This window comes from Oncorhynchus masou, unplaced genomic scaffold (assembly GCF_036934945.1).
Source record: "Oncorhynchus masou masou isolate Uvic2021 unplaced genomic scaffold, UVic_Omas_1.1 unplaced_scaffold_949, whole genome shotgun sequence".
Lineage (NCBI taxonomy): Eukaryota > Metazoa > Chordata > Actinopteri > Salmoniformes > Salmonidae > Oncorhynchus > Oncorhynchus masou.
Window position 1 is genome coordinate 42,412 of NW_027015986.1, and position 18,890 is coordinate 61,301.

The 18,890-nt window shown below is 52.1% G+C and overlaps 1 protein-coding gene across 1 annotated transcript; it reads left to right on the top strand.

Annotated features, from left to right (window-relative positions):
- The first annotated feature begins 2,645 nt into the window (after positions 1-2,645).
- LOC135538379 (tripartite motif-containing protein 16-like) lies at positions 2,646-18,890 on the top strand. Its single transcript, XM_064964287.1, has 6 exons — positions 2,646-3,330; positions 3,762-3,857; positions 7,657-7,890; positions 17,766-17,925; positions 18,051-18,110; positions 18,342-18,890. The coding sequence occupies exons 1-6, from the start codon at positions 2,734-2,736 to the stop codon at positions 18,848-18,850; spliced, it is 1,656 nt and encodes a 551-aa protein (XP_064820359.1). The 5' UTR covers positions 2,646-2,733; the 3' UTR covers positions 18,851-18,890.

Here is an 18,890-nt window from a genome sequence, read left to right on the forward strand (position 1 = left end):
TGCCGAATGGACCGGAGATTCCGGCAGCTCTGACGCGAAGGGCGACTCCGACAGCGCCGGAGTGACGGGCGATTCTTGCAGCTCCTGGATGACGGGCAGCTCTGGCAGCTCCAGACTGTAGGGAGGAGATGGAGAGACAGCCTGGTGCGGGGGCTGCCACCAGAAGGCTGGTGCGTGGAGGCGGCACCGGATAGACCGGCCAGTGGAAGCGCACTTGAGGTCTCGAGCACCGAGCCTGCACAACCCTACCTGGTTGGACACTCCGTCGGAGCCAGGCCAGTGCGGCGAGGTGGAAAAGACCACACTGGGCTGTGTTGGCGAACCGGGAATACCGTGCGCAGAGCTGGTGCCACCCCCTTTGCTATGAAGCCCCTACATAAGATCTGGTGCAAACAATTACCTTCAGAAGTCACATAATGAATTAAATAAAGTCCACCTGTAGGCAATCTAAGTATCACATGATATATCACATGATCTCAGTATAAATACACCTGTTCTGAAAGACCCCAGAGTCTGCAACACCACTAAGCATGGGGCACCACTAAGCAAGGCGCACCACTAAGCAAGGGGCACCACTAAGCAAGGGCACCATGAAGACCAAGGAGCACCACTAAGCAAGGGCACCATGAAGACCAAGGAGCACCACTAAGCAAGGGGCACCACCAAGCAAGGGGCACCACCAAGCAAGGGCACCACTAAGCAATGGGCACCACTAAGCATGGGGCACCACTAAGCAAGGGGCACCACTAAGCATGGGGCACCACTAAGCAAGGAGCACCATGAAGACCAAGGAGCACCACTAAGCAAGGGGCACCACCAAGCAAGGGGCACCACCAAGCAAGGGCACCACTAAGCAATGGGCACCACTAAGCATGGGGCACCACTAAGCAAGGGGCACCACTAAGCATGGGGCACCACTAAGCAAGGGGCACGATGAAGACCAAGGGCACCACTAAGCAAGGGGCACCACTAAGGGGCAAGGGGCACCATGAAGACCAAGGAGCACCACTAAGCATGGGGCACCACTAAGCAAGGGGCACCACTAAGCAAGGGGCACATGAAGACCAAGGAGCTCTCCATACCATGAAGGTTACAGGGGAAGTAGTGGAGAAGTACAGACCAGGGTTGAGTTATAAAAACATATCAGAAACTTTAAACACCCCACAGAGCCCCATTAAATACATTATTCAAAAATGGAAAGAATATGGCACCACAACAAACCTGCCAAGAGAGGGCCGTCCACCAAAACTCATGGACCAGGCAAGGAGGGCATTAGTCAGAGAGGCAACAAAGAGACCAAAGATAACCCTGAAGGATCTGCAAAACTCCACAGTGAGATTGGAGTATCTGTCCATGGGACCACTTTAAGCCGAACACTCCACAGAGCTGGGCTTTACGGAAGAGTGGCCAGAAAAATGCCATTGCTTAGAAATAAAACAAGCAAACACGTTTGGTGTTCGCAAAAAGGCATGTGGGAGACTCCCCAAACATATGGAAGAATGTACTCTGGCCATCAAGGAAAACGCTATGTCTGGCACAAACCCAACACCTATAATTACCCCGAGAGCACCATCCCCACAGTGAAGCATGGTGGTGGCAGCATCATGCTTTGGGGATGCTTTTTTTTTAGGAGGGACTGGAAACTGGTCAAAATTGAAGGAATGATGGATGGTGCTAAATACAGGGAAATTCTTGAGGCAAACCTGTTTCAGTCTTCTAGAGATTTGAGACTGGGACGGAGGTTCACCTTCCAGCAGGACAATGACCCAAAGCATACTGCTAAAGCAACACTCGAGTGGCTTAAGAGGACACATTTAAATGTCTTGGAATGGCCAAGTCAAAGCCCAGACCTCAATCCAATTGTGGTATGACTTAAAGATTGCTGTACACCAGCAGGAACCCATCCAACTTGAAGGAGCTGGAGAAGTTTAGCATTGAAACGTGGGAAAAAATCCCAGTGGCTCGATGTGCCAAGCTCATAGAGACATATCCCAAGGGACTTGCAGCTGTAATTGCAGCAAAAGGTGGATCTACAAAGTATTGACGTTGGGGAGTTGAATAGTTTTGCACGCTCCAGTTTTCTTTTCTTTTTTCTCTTATTTCTTGTTTGTTTCACAATAAATAAAGCATTGGTAGACATGTAGGCATTCAAAGTGGTAGACATGTAGGCATTCAAAGTGGTAGGCATGTTGTGTAAATCAAATGTTACCAACCCTCCAAAAATCTTTTTTCATTTCAGGTTGTAAGGCAACAAAATAGGAAAAATGCCAAGGGGGGTGAATAATTTCGCAAGGCACTGTAGACGGCATTACAGGGCATTCAGAAGTTATTCAGAGACCTTTGGACACCTTTGGTTACATTAGTCTTTTTCTAAAATGGATTAAATAAAATCTAATCAGGAACTATAATTTAACCTAGGAACCAAAATCTTTGTCTCCTTCTCGACGTTGCATGCATTTCTTTCTCTCTCCCTCCCTCTAACCCCTCCCTCCCTCTCTCTAACCCCTCCCTCTCTATAACCCCTCTCCCCCTCTAACCTCTCCCTCCCTCTCTCTAACCCCTCCCTCTCTCTAACCCCTCCCCCCCTCTAACCCCTCCCTCTCTCCTTCCCTCTAAACTCACCAATCTGGCAGAACCAGAAAGTCCACACCTCCCCAAAACTAACTTCTGTGAAAACAAAACTGATCTGAGTCTCTGTGTCATCTGTCTGTGTGAGAGTGAACAACCGTCCAAATGGCTCAACAGGGAGATCTGCTGGACCAGGACCAGTTCTGTTGTTCTGTCTGTCTGGATCTACTGAAGGAGCCGGTCACTACTGCCTGTGGACACAGTTACTGTAGGAGCTGTATTGAGGGCTGCTGGGATCAGGATGTTCTGAAAGGGGTCTATAGCTGTCCTCAGTGCAGAGAGACCTTCACTCCAAGGCCTAATCTGAGGAAAAATAACATGTTGGCTGAGCTGGTGGAGAAACTGAGGAAGACAGGACTCCAGGCTGCTCCCCCTCCTGCTCTGTGCTATGCTGGACCTGGAGATGTGGCGTGTGATTTCTGCACTGGGACCAGAAAGCAGAAAGCCCTCATGTCCTGTCTGGCGTGTCTGGCCTCTTACTGTGAGACTCACCTCCAATCTCACTATGAATCTCCTGCTTTCAAGAAGCACAAGCTGGTCAAAGCCACCGCACAACTACAGGAGAAGATCTGCTCTCATCATGACAAACTGCTGGAGGTTTACTGTCGTACCGATCAGCAGTGTATCTGTTATCTGTGTACAATGGATGAACATAAAGGCCATGATACAGTGTCAGCTGCAGCAGAGAGGACTGAGAAACAGGTAAGACCAGAACAACTTGTTGGTGGCTGTCTGATAAACAAAGAATTAAAAATACAGTAGGAACTAAATCTGTTTGAATATGAGATCATTCAAATGAAATGGATCCACAGCAGAACAAATATGAACACAAACCTTGTGTATATAGATATGTTAACCCAGATTCTCAAAATGTATCACCATTTTCTAAAGTCAAACACTATTATCATTCTGAATAGCGTTTTTTGAGTCCAAAGTTCAGCCTCAACACCTTGATACATGAAATCCTGCCATAAAAACTATAATCATTCACATAGCAACATAATATAATATTGTAAAGGGACTTCCTCAGGATTGTAGACCTTCCTCTCTATGGGTCCTATGTCACATTACTATACTATTGATCTACTGGACTAATAAAGCTTGATAGCTCATTGAAGAGTGATTCTCCACAGAGGCAGCTGGGAATGAGTCAGCAGAAGGTCCAGCAGAGATTCCAGGAGAGAGAGAAGGAGCTGAAGGAGCTCCAACAGGCTGTGGAGTCTTTCAAGGTGAGTATTGTTGACCAGAGGAGACACACCATTTCACTTCTCTCCTCCAGTCAGAGAGAGAGAGAGGGGCCCCTATTCAATCCCACTGACCTCACTGTTGGGAACAGGCTGTCTGGACCCCTTTCAGAGAATAGACTGGTTCATGTAACCAACTGGGCTGCCTCATCACATAACCATGAGTAACCATGACGACTCATGTCCCCTATACATTAAAATGGAACTGTCTCTCTCTCAATTGAATTAAATTCATAGGGCTTTATTGGCATGGAAATATATGTTTACATTGCCAAAGCAAGTGAAATAGACAATAAACAAAAGTGAAATAAACAGTCAGAAATTAACAGTAAACATTACACTTGGAAGTGATTTGGGGGATGGGGGAGGGTCTATTAGAAGTTAGGAGGACTCTCTTATTTTCTCAGAAGTACTGAGTTTGGTTGGAGGATTTAGAGGTGTAAACCGTGATTGAACACACTCCAGAACAGTAGGTGGCGCCATGCACCTTTAACGTTGGTTTGAGGATCTCCATTATATCATAGAAGAAGTTGGTCTGTGAGGGTTTTAATGTTGGTTTGTGGACCACACCTCTTAAAGGATAGGGTGCAGCATTTCTACTTTTTGATAAAAAGCATGTGGGTTTTGTTGTTCAACTTCCTGCTACTCATGCCAGGACTATAGTATATGCATATGATTAGTATGTGTGGATAGAAAACACTCTGAAGATTCTAAAACTGGTTCAATCATGTCTGTGACTATAACAGAACTTATGTAGCAGGCAAAAGCCCAAGGAAAAACTGTTCAGAAAAACAAAAATCCCTCTGGCAGTTCCCTGAATTGTCTTTGTGAAGGGAAATTAGATAGCGCCCAGTTTACAGTTCCTACAACTTCCACAGGATGTCACCAGTCTTTGGGTTGAAGTTAATCATTGGTGAAACGAAGAAGAGGCAGAGGTGACACTGTGGATTATGTTGTGGAAGAGAGAAAACCGTGCATGTATTGTTGACTTGCTGTTATTGAATACAGATCGCCCCGTCAACAATTTGATCGATTATTAACGTTTAAAAATACCTAAAGTTGGATTACAAAAGTAGTTTGAAGTATTTTGGCATAGTTTTAAGCAACTTTTGAAATGTTTTGTCATGACGTTGCGTTTTGGAAAGCTGTTTTTTTTCTGGATCAAAACGGGCTTTATAAATGGACATTTTGGGAAAACATGGACGGAATTAATCGAAAAAAAGGACCAATTGTGATGTTTATGGGACATATTGGAGTGCCAACAAAGAAGCTCGTCAAAGGTAATGCATGTTTTATATTTTATTTCAGCGTTTTGTGTAGCGCCGGCGACGCTAATTAATTTGTTTACATCTCGTTCAGGTGGTTCAGGGGGGTGCATGCTATCAGATAATAGCTTCTCATGCTTTCGCCGAAAAGCATTTTTAAAATCTGACATAATGGCTGGATTCACAACGAGTGTAGCTTTAATTGAGTACCCTGCATGTGTGATTTAATGAAAGTTTGAGTTTTATCGCGTATTATTTGAATTTGGCGCTATGCATTTCCCCAGGCTATTGGCCACACGAGACGCCTCCATATCCCTAAAATAAGATTTGAGGACCTCCATTATAGATAATAAACAATCATGAATAAACATTAAACAACATTTATTTTCAAAAGAATAGAGACATTTCAAATGTTATAATTCAAGTGCAAACAGAGTGAGTCGTGCCCCAGACTGAGTCCTGGAGGTGAAATGGAAATGAATGAGGGAGGTAGAAGGTGAGGAGAAGAGTTCAGAACCAGAGAAGTTTATTTGAAGTGTATTTATTTATTTATTATTTATTGTATGTGTTGTGATATTGTTATAAGGATGTTGAAGAGAGGGAAAGATTGAAGTGTCATTGGGGTTGGACAGGGTTGGGAGAGTTTGGAAGGGATTTGGGGGATGGGGGAGGGTCTATTAGAAGTTAGTAGGACTCTTTTATTTTCTCAGAAGTTCTGAGTTCGGTAGGAGGATTTAGATGTGTAACCCGTGATTGAACACACTCCAGAACAGTAGGTGGCGCCATGCACCTTTAACGTTGGTTTGAGGACCTCCATTATATCATAGAAGAAGAAGTTGGTCTGTGAGGGTTTTGTTGTTCCTGAGGAGGGCTACTATTATTTTTATTTTCAAGTATTTTCAGAATGTATTAAAGCCAAAGCTAAAGCTTCCCTAAACAATTCAATATATCAGTCAATATATTTTCTCTGTGATTTATTTTCTCTCCGTCAACCGTTCCATCGCATCTTAACCGTCTTACCGGGCGGGCACTAGGACCCGGGGAGGCTGCTGCTGCAGAGGCTGCTGCACCGCTCGTGACTGTCAGTCCTCCTTGTAGCTCATTGGTTAAGCTGTGGCTCGAGACTGTTAACAGTTAACGGACAGGAAACGGCTCTGACAGGACACATTCATGTCGAGGCAGTGATGTGAATGTGTGGTAAGTTAGAATAGAGAGAGAGAGTTTTCACTACTATAGACTTTGGTCATAATCAAAGCTTTGTTAACCAATAGGTTTTTATGTGAGGCTGCCTGTAAGTTACAGTGTAACAGACGTTACTAACGGTAACGGTGTCTTTTAAATTCGACATAAGTTATGTGGCGATGATATCTAGTTAACGTTGTATTTAATGTAGTGTAATGACCTGACTCGATCATAAAGGAACAATTGTCCAGACAGAGGATCGAGTTACGAATTGACGGTTTATTAGCAACTTTACACAGGCTACTGTTTGGCCTGAGCTCACGCCAAATAAATGAAAGATACCCCACAAGCCAATCGGGACCTTCTCTTGTGAAGCCCAGACGTCAGAGAGAGAACAAAGGCTGAAGCTTAACTTCCAATGCCCCGCCCCCTCCACGCCACTCCGCCAACCACCAGGATGCCCGGCATCAGAACATCCCAGGCATTCCTGTGATTGGCAGATAGCAGGTTGATTGGCATGTCGGACCCCGCGAACACTGGGAACTGGTAAGTACAACACAACCAGCTACTAGCCGAACACATAACACACAGCTGTCTGTGCGGGTCGCTACAGTAGTTTTACTATCTGTGCCAGGCTATAAATGACACAGATAATATCTAGTTAACGTTGTATTTAAAGTAGTTTTACTATCTGTGCCAGGCTATAAATGACACAGATAATATCTAGTTAACGTTGTATTTAAATTTGGAAAAAAATCTTTGTTTATCTTTGTCAAACAGGCTGGGCGTCCTCCCAAAGATATGCTTAAAGTTCTGAATGATGATATGAGATATATATGATATACCAAGAGGTGTTCTGTACCTGTCTGTCCAGGAGGGAGGACAAGGCCTGGTGGACCTGGAGAGCAGGGTGGCAGAGGTCTGACTCAATGAGTGAGGCTACTAAACCTATTGTCTGTCTCTCTGTCTCTCTCTCTGTCTCTCTCTCTCTCTGTCTGTCTCTCTGTCTCTCTCTGTCTCTCTGTCTCTCTCTGTCTCTCTGTCTCTCTCTGTCTCTCTCTGTCTCTCTCTGTTTCTGTCTCTCTCTCTCTCTGTCTCTCTGTCTCTCTGTCTCTCTCTGTTTCTGTCTCTCTCTGTTTCTGTCTCTCTCTGTTTCTGTCTTTCTCTCTCTTTCTCTCTCTCTGTCTCTCTCTCTGTCTCTCTCTCTGTCTCTCTCTCTGTCTCTCTCTCTGTCTCTCTCTCTGTCTCTCTCTCTGTCTCTCTCTCTGTCTCTCTCTCTGTCTCTCTCTCTGTCTCTCTCTCTCTCTCTCTCTCTCTCTCTCTCTCTCTCTCTCCAGCGCTCTGCACAGTCAGCAGTGGAGGACAGTGATCAGATCTTTACTGAGCTGATCCGCTCCATTGAGAGAAGGAGCTCTGAGGTGAAGGAGCTGATCAGAGCCCAAGAGAAGGCTCAAGTGAGTCAAGCTGAAGGACTCCTGGAGCAACTGAAGCAGGAGATCGCTGAGCTGAGGAAGAGAAGCACTGAGCTGGAGCAGCTCTCACACACAGAGGATTACATCCATTTCCTCCAGGTAACTAAACTGTCTTGTTACATGTGATATGAAATTAACTTCATGGGAAATGTCTCTCTGTCCTCTCTGTCCGTCCCTCTCTCTCTGTCCGTTCCTCTCTCTCTCTCTCTCTCTGTCCGTTCCTCTCTCTCTCTCTCTCTCTCTGTCCGTTCCTCTCCCTCTCTCTCTCTGTCCGTTCCTCTCTCTCTCTCTGTCCGTTCCTCTCTCTCTGTTTCTGTCCGTCCCTCTCTCTCTTTCTGTCCGTCCCTCTCTCTCTTTCTGTCCGTCCCTCTCTCTGTTTCTGTCCGTCCCTCTCTCTCTTTCTGTCCGTCCCTCTCTCTCTTTCTGTCCGTCCCTCTCTCTGTTTCTGTCCGTCCCTCTCTCTCTTTCTGTCCGTCCCTCTCTCTCTGTCTGTCCGTGCCACTCTGTCTCTCTCTCTCTGTCCGTCCCTCTGTGTCTGTCCGTCCCACTCTCTCTCTCTCTCTCTCTCCGTCCGTCCCTCTCTCTCTGTCCGTCCCTCTCTCTCTCTCTGTCCGTCCCTCTCTCTCTCTCTCTGTCCGTCCCTCTCTCTCTCTCCGTCTCTGTCTCTCTCTGTCCGTCTCTCTCTCTCTCTGTCCGTCCCTCTCTCTCTCTCTCTGTCCGTCTCTCTCTCTGTCTGTCCGTCCCTCTCTCTGTCTGTCCGTCCCTCTCTCTCTCTCTGTCCGTCCCCTCTCTCTCTCTGTCTGTCCGTCCCTCTCTCTCTCTCGTCCCCTCTCTCTCTCCTCTCTCCTCTCTCTCTGTCTCTGTCCGTCCCTCTCTCTCTCTCTGTCTGTCCCTCTCTCTCTCTCTGTCTGTCCCTCTCTCTCTCTGTCTGTCTGTCCCTCTCTCTCTCTCTGTCCGTCCCTCTCTCTCTCTCTGTCCGTCCCTCTCTCTCTCTCTGTCCGTCCCTCTCTCTCTCTCTGTCCGTCCCCTCTCTCTCTCTGTCCGTCCCTCTCTCTCTCTCTCTGTCCGTCCCTCCTCTCTCTGTCCGTCCCTCTCTCTCTGTCCTGTCCGTCCCTCTCTCTCTCTCTGTCCGTCCCTCTCTCTCTGTCCGTCCCTCTCTCTGTCCGTCCCTCTCTCTCTGTCCGTCCCTCTCTCTCTCTGTCCGTCCCCCTCTCTCTCTGTCCGTCCCTCTCTCTCTGTCTGTCCGTCTGTCTCTCTCTCTGTCTGTCCGTCTCCTCTCTGTCTGTCCGTCCCCGTCTCCCTCTCTCTGTCTGTCCGTCCGTCTCTCTCTGTCTCTGTCTGTCCGTCCCTCTCTCTCTCTGTCCGTCCGTCTCCCTCTCTCTCTCTGTCCGTCCGTCTCCCTCTCTCTCTCTGTCCGTCCGTCTCCCTCTCTCTCTCTGTCCGTCCGTCTCCCTCTCTCTCTCTGTCCGTCCGTCCTCTCTCTCTGTCCGTCCGTCCCTCTCTCTCTCTGTCTGTCCGTCCCCTCTCTCTCTCTGTCCGTCCCTCTCTCTCTCTGTCTGTCCGTCCCTCCTCTCTCTGTCTGTCCGTCCCTCCTCTCCCTCTCTCTCTCTCTGTCTGTCCGTCCTCCTCTCTCTCTCTCTGTCCGTCCGTCCCCTCCTCTCTCTCTCTGTCTGTCCGTCCCTCCTCTCTCTCTCTGTCCGTCCCCCTCTCTCTCTGTCCTCCCTCCTGTCCTCCTGTCCGTCTCTCCCTCTGTCCTGTCCGTCCCTCCCTCTCTCTGTCTGTCTGTCCGTCCCTCCTCTCTCTCTCTGTCCGTCTGTCCTCTCCTCTCTCTCTGTCCGTCCCTCTGTCTCTCTCTCTGTCCGTCCCCCTCTCTCTCTCTGTCCGTCCCTCTCTCTGTCTGTCCGTCCCTCCCTCTCTCTGTCTGTCCGTCCCTCCCTCCCTCTCTCTCTCTGTCCGTCCCTCCCTCTCTCTCTCTGTCCGTCCCTCTCCTCCCTCTCTCTCTCTGTCCGTCCGTCCTCTCTCTCTCTCTGTCCGTCCCCCTGTCTGTCTGTCTCCCTCTCTCTGTCCGTCCGTCTCTCTCTCTGTCTGTCCGTCCCTCTCTCTGTCTGTCCGTCCCTCTCTCTCTGTCTCTCTCTCTCTCTGTCCGTCCCCTCTCTCTCTCTCTCTCTGTCCGTCCCTCTCTCTCTCCGTCCCTCTCTCTCTCTGTCTGTCCGTCTCTCTCTCTCTGTCTGTCCGTCTCCTCTCTCTCTCTGTCCTGTCTCTGTCTGTCCTCTCTCTGTCTGTCTCTCTCTGTCCGTCCTCTCTCTCTGTCCTCTCTCTCTGTCCGTCCCCTCTCTCTCTGTCCGTCCCTCTCTCTCTGTCTCCCTCTCTGTCCTGTCCGTCCCTCTCTCTGTCTGTCCGTCCCTCTCTCTCTCCTGTCCCTCTCTCTCTCTGTCCGTCTCTCTCTGTCTGTCCGTCCTCTCTCTGTCCGTCCCCCTCTCTCTGTCCGTCTCTCTCTCTCTGTCCGTCTCTCTCTCTGTCCGTCCCTCTCTCTCTCTGTCCGTCCCTCTCTCTCTGTCTCTCTCTCTGTCCGTCCCTCTCTCTCTGTCCGTCCCTCTCTCTCTCTGTCCGTCCCTCTCTCTCTCTCTGTCTGTCCTCTCTCTCTCTGTCTGTCCCTCCCTCTCTCTCTCTGTCCGTCCCTCTCTCTCTCTCTGTCCGTCCCTCTCTCTCTCTCCCTCTCTGTCCCTCTCTCTCTCTGTCCTGTCCTCTCTCTCTGTCCGTCTCTCTCTCTCTCTGTCCGTCCGTCTCTCTCTCTGTCTGTCCTCCCTCTCTCTGTCCGTCCTCTCCTCTCTCTCTGTCCGTCCTCTCTCTGTCCGTCCTCCTCTCTGTCCGTCTCTCTCTGTCCGTCCCTCTCTCTCTCTCTGTCCGTCCCCTCTCTCTGTCTGTCTGTCCGTCCCTCTCTGTCCTCCTCTGTCGTCCCTCTCTCTCTCTCTGTCCGTCTCTCTCTGTCTGTCTCTCTCTGTCCTCTCTCTCTGTCCCTCTCTGTCCTCTCTCTCCTCTCTCTCTGTCCGTCCCCCTCTCTCTCTCTCTGTCCGTCCCTCTCTCTCTCTCTGTCCGTCTCTCTCTCTGTCGTCTCTCTCTCTGTCTGTCCGTCTCTCTCTCTCTCTGTCCGTCTCTCTGTCCGTCCCTCTCTCTCTCTCTGTCTCTCTCTCTCTGTCCGTCCCCTCTCTCTCTCTCTGTCCGTCTCTCTCCGTCTCTCTGTCTCTCTCTGTCCTCTCTCTCTCTGTCCCCTCTCTCTCTCTCTCTGTCCTGTCTCTCTCTCTCTCTGTCCTGTCTGTCCTCTCTCTCTCTCTGTCCGTCCTCTCTCTGTCTCTGTCCGTCCCTCTCTCTCTCTCTCTGTCCGTGTCTCTCTCTCTCTCTGTCTGTCCGTCTGTCCTCTCTGTCCGTCTCTCTCTCTCTCTCTGTCCGTCTCTCTCTGTCCGTGTCTCTCTCTCTCTGTCCGTCTCTCTCTCTCTGTCTGTCTCTCTCTCTCTCTGTCCGTCTCTCTCTCTCTCTGTCCGTGTCCTCTCTCTCTGTCCGTGTCTGTCTCTCTCTGTCCGTGTCTCTCTCTCTCTCTGTCCGTGTCTCTCTCTGTCCGTCTCTCTCTCTGTCCGTGTCTCTCTCTCTGTCTCTGTCCGTCTCTCTCTGTCCGTCTCCCTCTCTCTGTCCGTGTCCTCTCTCTCTCTCTCTGTCCGTCCTCTCTCTCTCTCTGTCCGTCTCTCTCTCTCTCTGTCCTGTCCGTCTCTCTCTCTCTGTCTCTGTCCTCTCTCTCCTCTCTCTCTCTCTGTCCGTCCCTCTCTCTCTGTCTGTCCGTCCCTCTCTCTCTCTCTCTGTCCGTCCCTCTCTCTCTCTCTCTCTGTCCGTCCCTCTCTCTCTGTCTGTCCTGTCCCTCTCTCTCTCTCTCTCTCTCTGTCCGTCCCCTCTCTCTCTGTCTCTGTCCGTCCCTCTCTCTCTCTCTCTCTCTCTGTCCGTCCCCTCTCTCTCTCTCTCTCTGTCCGTCCCCTCTCTCTCTCTCTGTCCGTCCCTCTCTGTCTGTCCTCTCTCTCTCTGTCTCTGTCCGTCCCTCTCTCTCTCTCCTGTCCGTCCCCTCTCTCTGTCTGTCCTCTCTCTGTCCTGTCCGTCCCTCTCTCTCTGTCTGTCCCTCCTCTCTCTGTCCTGTCCGTCTCCCTCTCTGTCTCTCTCTCTCTGTCCGTCTCTCTCTCTCTCTCTGTCCGTCCTCTCTCTCTCTCTGTCCGTCTCTCTCTCTCTCTGTCCGTCCCTCTCTCTCTCTCTGTCCGTCCCTCTCTCTCTCTCTGTCCGTCCCTCTCTCTCTGTCTGTCCGTCCCTCTCTCTCTCTCTGTCCGTCCCCTCTCTCTCTCTCTCTGTCCGTCCCCTCTCTCTCTCTCTGTCCGTCCCTCTCTGTCTCCGTCCCTCCCTCTGTCCTCTCTCTCTGTCCGTCCCTCTCTCTCTCTCTGTCCGTCTGTCTCTCTCTCTCTGTCCGTCCCTCTCTCTCTCTCTCTGTCCGTCCCCTCTCTCTCTCTCTGTCCGTCCCTCTCTCTCTCTCTGTCCGTCCCTCTCTCTCTGTCTCTGTCCGTCCTCTCTCTCTCTCTCTGTCCGTCCCCTCTCTCTCTGTGTCCTCTCTCTCTCTGTCCGTCCCTCTCTCTCTCTCTGTCTGTCTCTCCGTCCCCTCTCTCTCTCTCTGTCCGTCTCTCTCTCTCTCTCTGTCCGTCCCCTCTCTCTCTCTGTCTGTCCTGTCTCTCTCTCTCTGTCCGTCCCTCCTCTCTCTCTCTCTGTCCGTCCCCTCTCTCTCTCTCTGTCCTCTGTCCGTCCCTCTCTCTCTCTGTCTGTCCGTCCTCTCTCTCTCTCTCTCTGTCTGTCCGTCCCCTCTCTCTCTCTCTGTCCGTCCCCTCTCTCTGTCGTCCTCTGTCTGTCCGTCGTCCTCTCTCTCTGTCCGTCCCTCTCTCTCTCTGTCCGTCCCCCTCTGTCCGTCTCTCTCTGTCCGTCCCTCTCTCTCTCTCTCTCTGTCCGTCCCTCTCTCTCTCTCTGTCCGTCCCCTCTCTCTCTCTCTCTGTCCGTCCTCTCTCTCTCTCTCTGTCCGTCCCCCTCTCTCTCTGTCTCTCTCTCTGTCCTGTCCGTCCCTCTCTCTCTGTCGTCTGTCCGTGTCTCCTCTCTCTCTGTCCGTCCCTCTCTCTCTCTCTGTCCGTCCCTGTCTCTCTCTCTGTCCTGTCCTCCCTCTCTCTGTCCGTCCCTCTCTCTCTGTCTGTCCGTCCCTCTCTCTCTCTCTGTCCGTCCCCCTCTCTCTCTGTCTGTCCGTCCCTCTCTCTCTCTGTCTGTCCTGTCCCTCCTCTCTCTCTGTCTGTCCTCTGTCTCTGTCCGTCCCTCTCTCTCTCTCTCTGTCCGTCCCCTCTCTCTCTCTGTCCGTGTCCCTCTCTCTCTCTGTCCGTCCCTCTCTCTCTCTGTCCGTCCCCCTCTCTCTCTGTCCTGTCCGTCCCTCTCTCTCTCTGTCCTGTCCGTCCCCTCTCTCTGTCTGTCCTCTCCTCTCTCTCTGTCCGTCCCCTCCTCTCTCTCTGTCCGTCCCTCTCTGTCCGTCCCTCTCTGTCCGTCCGTCCCTCTCTCTCTCTGTCCGTCCCTCTCTCTCTCTCTGTCCGTCCCTCTCTCTCTCTGTGTCCGTCCCTCTCTCTCTGTCCGTGTCCTCTCTCTCTCTCCGTCTCTCTCTCTGTCCGTCCTCTCTCTCTCTGTCCGTCCTCTCTCTCTGTCCGTCCCTCTCTCTCTCTGTCTGTCTGTCCGTCTCTCTCTCTGTCCGTCCGTCCCTCTCTCTGTCCGTCCCTCTCTCTCTCTCTGTCCGTCCCCTCTCTCTCTCTCTGTCCGTCCTCTCTCTCTCTGTCCTGTCCCTCCTCTCTCTCTCTCTCTCTGTCCGTCCCCTCTCTCTCTCTCTCTCTCTCTGTCCGTCCCTCTCTCTGTCCTCTCTCTCTCTCTGTCCGTCCCCTCTCTCTCTCCTCTCTCTGTCTGTCCGTCCTCTCTCTCTCTCTCTGTCCGTCCCTCTCTCTCTGTCCGTCCCTCCTCTCTCTCTCTCTGTCCGTCCCTCTCTCTCTCTCTCTGTCTGTCCCTCTCTCTCTGTCCGTGTCCCTCTCTCTCTCTCTCGTGTCCCTCTGTCGTCCTCCCTCTCTGTCTGTCCGTCCTCTCTCTCTGTCCGTCCCCTCTCTCTCTCTCTGTCCGTCCCTCTCTCTCTCTCTCTCTCTCTCTCTCTGTCCGTCCCTCTCCTCTCTCTGTCTGTCCTCTCTCTCTGTCCGTCCTGTCCTCTCTCTCTCTCTCTCTCTGTCCGTCCCTCTCTCTCTCTCTGTCCGTCCCTCTCTCTGTCCGTCCCTCTCTCTCTCTGTCCGTGTCCTCTCTCTCTCTCTGTCCGTCCCTCTCTCTCTCTCTGTCCGTCTCCCTCTCTCTCTGTCTGTCCCTCTCTCTCTCTCTCTGTCCGTCCCTCTCTGTCTGTCCCTCTCTCTCTCTGTCCGTCCCTCTCTCTCTCTCTGTCCGTCCCTCTCTCTCTGTCCGTCCCCTCTCTCTCTCTCTGTCCTGTCCTCTCTCTCTCTCTCTGTCCGTCCCCTCTCTCTCTCTCTGTGTCTGTCCTCCCTCTCTCTGTCTGTCGTCCCTCTCTCTCTCTCTGTCTCTGTCCGTCCCTCTCTCTCTCTCTGTCCGTCCTCTCTCTCTCTCTGTCCGTCCCTCTCTCTCTCTCTGTCCGTCCCTCTCTCTCTCTCTGTCCGTCCCTCTCTCTCTGTCTGTCCGTGTCCCTCTCTCTCTCTCTGTCCGTGTCTCTCTCTCTGTCCGTCCCTCTCTGTCTCTGTCCGTCCCTCTCTCTCTCTCTGTCCGTCCCCCTCTCTCTCTCTGTCCGTGTCCCTCTCTCTCTCTCTCTCTGTCCGTCCCTCTCTCTCTCTCTGTCCGTCCCTCTCTCTCTCTGTCCGTCCCTCCCTCTCCTCTCTCTCTCTGTCCGTCCCCTCTCTCTGTCCGTGTCTCTCTCTGTCCTCTGTCTCTGTCCGTCCTCTCTCTGTCCGTCCCTCTCTCTCTCTGTCTCTGTCCGTCCCCTCTCTCTCTCTGTCCGTGTCCTCTCTCTCTGTCTCTCTCTGTCCGTCCCTCTCTCTCTCTGTCCGTCCGTCCTCTCTCTGTCTGTCCGTCCCCTCTCTGTCCGTCTCTCTCTGTCCGTCCGTCTCCTCTCTCTCTCTCTGTCCGTCCGTCTCTCTCTCTCTGTCCGTCCGTCCTCCCTCTCTGTCTCTGTCCGTCCTCCTCTCTCTCTCTGTCGTCCGTCTCTCTCTCTCTGTGTCCGTCCCCTCTCTCTCTCTCTGTCCGTCCCTCTCTCTCTCTGTCCGTCCGTCTCTCTCTCTCTGTCCGTCCGTCCTCTCTCTCTGTCCGTCTCCCTCTCTCTCTGTCCGTCCGTCCTCTCTCTGTCTGTCTGTCCGTCCTCTGTCCGTCCGTCCCTCTCTCTCTGTCCCTCCCTCCCTCTCTCTGTCTGTCCGTCCCGTCCCTCTCTGTCCGTCCGTCCTCTCTCTCTCTGTCCGTCCCTCTCTCTCTCTGTCTGTCCGTCCCCTCCTCTCTCTCTGTCCGTCCCTCTGTCGTCCCTCTCTCTCTCTCTGTCCGTCCCTCCCTCTCTCTCTGTCCGTCCCCTCCTCTCTCTGTCTCTGTCCGTCCGTCCCTCTCTCTCTCTCTCTGTCCGTCCCTCTCTCTCTCTGTCCGTCCCTCTCTCTCTGTCCGTCCCTCTCTCTGTCTCTGTCCGTCCTCTCTCTCTGTCTCTCTCTGTCCGTCCCTCTCTCTCTCTCTGTCCGTCCCTCTCTCTCTCTCTCTGTCCGTCCCCTCTGTCTCTGTCCTGTCCCCTCTCTCTCTCTGTCCTGTCCGTCCTCTCTGTCCGTCCCTCTCTCTGTCCGTCCCCTCTCTCTCTGTCCGTCCTCTCTCTCTCTGTCCGTCCCCTCTCTCTGTCTCTGTCTCTCTCTCTCTGTCCGTCCCCCTCTCTGTCTCTCTGTCCTGTCCCCTCTCTCTCTCTGTCCGTCCCCCTCTCTCTCTGTCCGTCCCTCTCTCTCTGTCTGTCCGTCTCCTCTCTGTCCGTCTCTCTGTCCTGTCCCCCTCTCTCTCTCTCCTGTCCCCTCTCTCTCTGTCTGTCCCTCTCTCTCTCTGTCCGTCCCCTCTCTCTCTCTGTCCGTCCCTCTCTCTCTCTCTCCGTCCCTCTCTCTCTCTCTGTCCGTCTCTCTCCTGTCTCTGTCCGTCCCTCTCTCTCTCTCTGTCTGTCCTCTCTCTGTCCTCTCTCTCTCTGTCCCTCTCTCTCTCTCTGTCCGTCCCCTCTCTCTCTCTGTCCGTCCCCTCTCTCTCTCTGTCCGTCTCTCTCTCTCTCTCTGTCCGTCCTCTCTCTCTGTCCGTCCCTCTCTCTCTCTGTCCCCCTCTCTCTCTGTCCGTCTCTCTCTCTGTCCGTCCCTCTCTGTCTCTCTCTGTCCTCTCTCTCTGTCCGTCCCTCTCTCTGTCCGTCCCTCTCTCTCTCTCTGTCCTCTCTCTCTGTCCGTCCCTCTCTCTCTCTCTCTCTGTCCTGTCCGTCCCTCTCTCTGTCCGTCTCTCTCTCTGTCTCTCTGTCCGTCTGTCCGTCCCTCTCTCTCTCTCTGTCCGTCCCCTCTCTCTCTCTGTCCGTCCCCTCTCTCTCTCTGTCCGTCCCTCTCTCTCTGTCTGTCCGTCCTCTCTCTCTCTCTGTCCGTCCCTCCTCTCTCTCTCTGTCCGTCCCCTCTCTCTCTGTCCGTCCCCTCTGTCTCTCTGTCCGTCCCTCTCTCTGTCCGTCCCTCTCTCTCTCTCTGTCCGTCCTCCTCTCTCTCTCTCTGTCCGTCCCTCTCTCTCTCTGTCCGTCCCTCTCTCTCTCTGTCCGTCCCCTCTCTCTCTGTCTGTCCCTCTCTCTCTCTGTCCGTCCCTCTCTCTCTCTCTGTCCGTCCCTCTCTCTCTCTCTGTCCGTCCCCCTCTCTCTCTGTCCGTCCCCTCTCTCTCTGTCCGTCTCTCTCTCTCTGTCCGTCCTCTCTCTCTCTCTCTCCGTCCGTCCCTCTCTCTCTCTGTCCGTCCCCTCTCTCTCTCTCTCCGTCCCCTCTCTCTCTCTGTCCTCTCTCTCTCTCTCTCTGTCCGTCTCTCTCTCTCTCTCTGTCCGTCCCTCTCTCTCTCTGTCCGTCCCCTCTCTCTCTCTGTCCGTCCCCTCTCTCTCTCTCTGTCCGTCCCTCTCTCTCTCTCTGTCCGTCCTCTCTCTCTCTCTGTCCGTCCTCTCTCTCTCTCTGTCGTCTCTCTGTCCGTCTCTCTCTCCTCTGTCCGTCTCTCCCTCTCTCTGTCTCTGTCCGTCCCTCTCTCTCTCTGTCCGTCCCCCTCTCTCTCTCTCTGTCCGTCCCCTCTCTCTCTGTCCTCTCTCTGTCCGTCCCTCTCTCTCTGTCTCTCTCTCTCTCCGTCTCTGTCCGTCTCTCTCTCTGTCTGTATCAGTCTCTCTCTCTCTCTGTCCGTCCCTCCTCTCTCTCTGTCCGTCCTCTCTCTCTCTCTCTGTCCGTCCCTCTCTCTCTCTCTCTCTGTCCGTCCCTCTCTCTCTCTCTCTCTCTGTCCTCTCTCTGTCCGTCTCTCTCTCTCTCTCCTCTGTCCCTCTCTCTCTCTGTCCGTCCCTCTCTCTCTCTGTCCGTCCCTCTCTCTCTCCGTCCCTCTCTCTCTCTGTCCGTCTCTCTCTCTCTCTGTCCGTCTCTCTCTCTCTCTGTCCGTCCGTCCGTCTCTCTCTCTCTGTCCGTGTCTCTCTCTCTGTCCAGAGGTCCGTCAGTCTCTCTCTCTCTGTCCGTCCGTCCCTCTCTCTCATGTCCGTCTCTCTCTCTCTCTCTCTCTCCAGAGGTATCTCTCTCTCTCTCTCTGTCCGTCTCCAGAGGTCTCTCTCTCTCTCCAGAGGTATCAGTCTCTCTCTCTCTCTCTCTCCAGAGGTATCAGTCTCTCTCTCTCTCTCTCTCCAGAGGTATCAGTCTCTCTCCAGTATCAGTGTATCTTCAGACTTACCCAGCATCGTTGTCCGTCCTCTTCAGTCCTTTGGAGATGTGAGTCAGACTGTGTCTGAACTGAGAGAGAAACTAGAAGACTTCCTTAAAGGAGAATGGACCAAGATCTCCACTACAGGTGTGTTGAAAACAATAAGAACATCAACTTTAGACCATTGAAAGTTCCCTACTAGTCATATACATGTGGAATATGGTCTGATGATAACATTCCCTCTCTCTGTCAATGTGTTTGTGTGTCTGTAGTGAATATAGTGGATGTTGTACTGCCTCCAGAGCCCAAGACCAGAGAACAGTTGTTACAATGTGAGTCTCTTTATTGTGAAGTAACTAACAGTCTCTTTTTACTGACACTCCTAACAATCCCTCTAGAAATATATAGCAATAGTAGATCTAATCAAAGACTGGGTCTCTATCTGACTCCTCATATTTCTCTGATTTGATCTCTGCTGTGCTCTAATCAAAGACAGGGGAGATACAGTATCTGACTTAACTTATTGTTCTGACTCCCCTCGTTGGTCTCTGCTCTTCTCCCAGATTCCTGTCAGCTCACACTGGACCCAAACACAGCACACACACGCCTCTCTCTGTCTAAAGGGAACAGAAAGGTGACCTGTACAGGCCAAGTCCAACCATATCCTGTCCATCCAGACAGATTCACCAACTGGTGTCAGGTTCTGTGTAGAGAGGGTCTGTCTGGACGCTGTTACTGGGAGGTGGAGAGGACTGGTGGTGTTGCTACAGCAGTCTCATATAAAGACATCAGCAGAACAGAGAGAGATGGTGCATTTGGACTCAATAACAAGTCCTGGAGTTTATATTACGATAGTGATGGTTATTGGTTCATACACAATAATGTTGAGACTGAAGTATCAGGCCCTCAGTCCTCCAGAGTAGGAGTGTACCTGGATCACAAGGCAGGTACTCTGTCCTTCTACAGTGTCTCTGACACAATGACCCTCCTCCACAGAGTCCAGACCACATTCACTCAGCCCCTCTATCCTGGGTTTGGTCTCACTGGTTCTGCTGAGCTGGTTAAACTGTAAACTGATTTGTTATTAATTAAAATTCAATCCAATGTTTTAA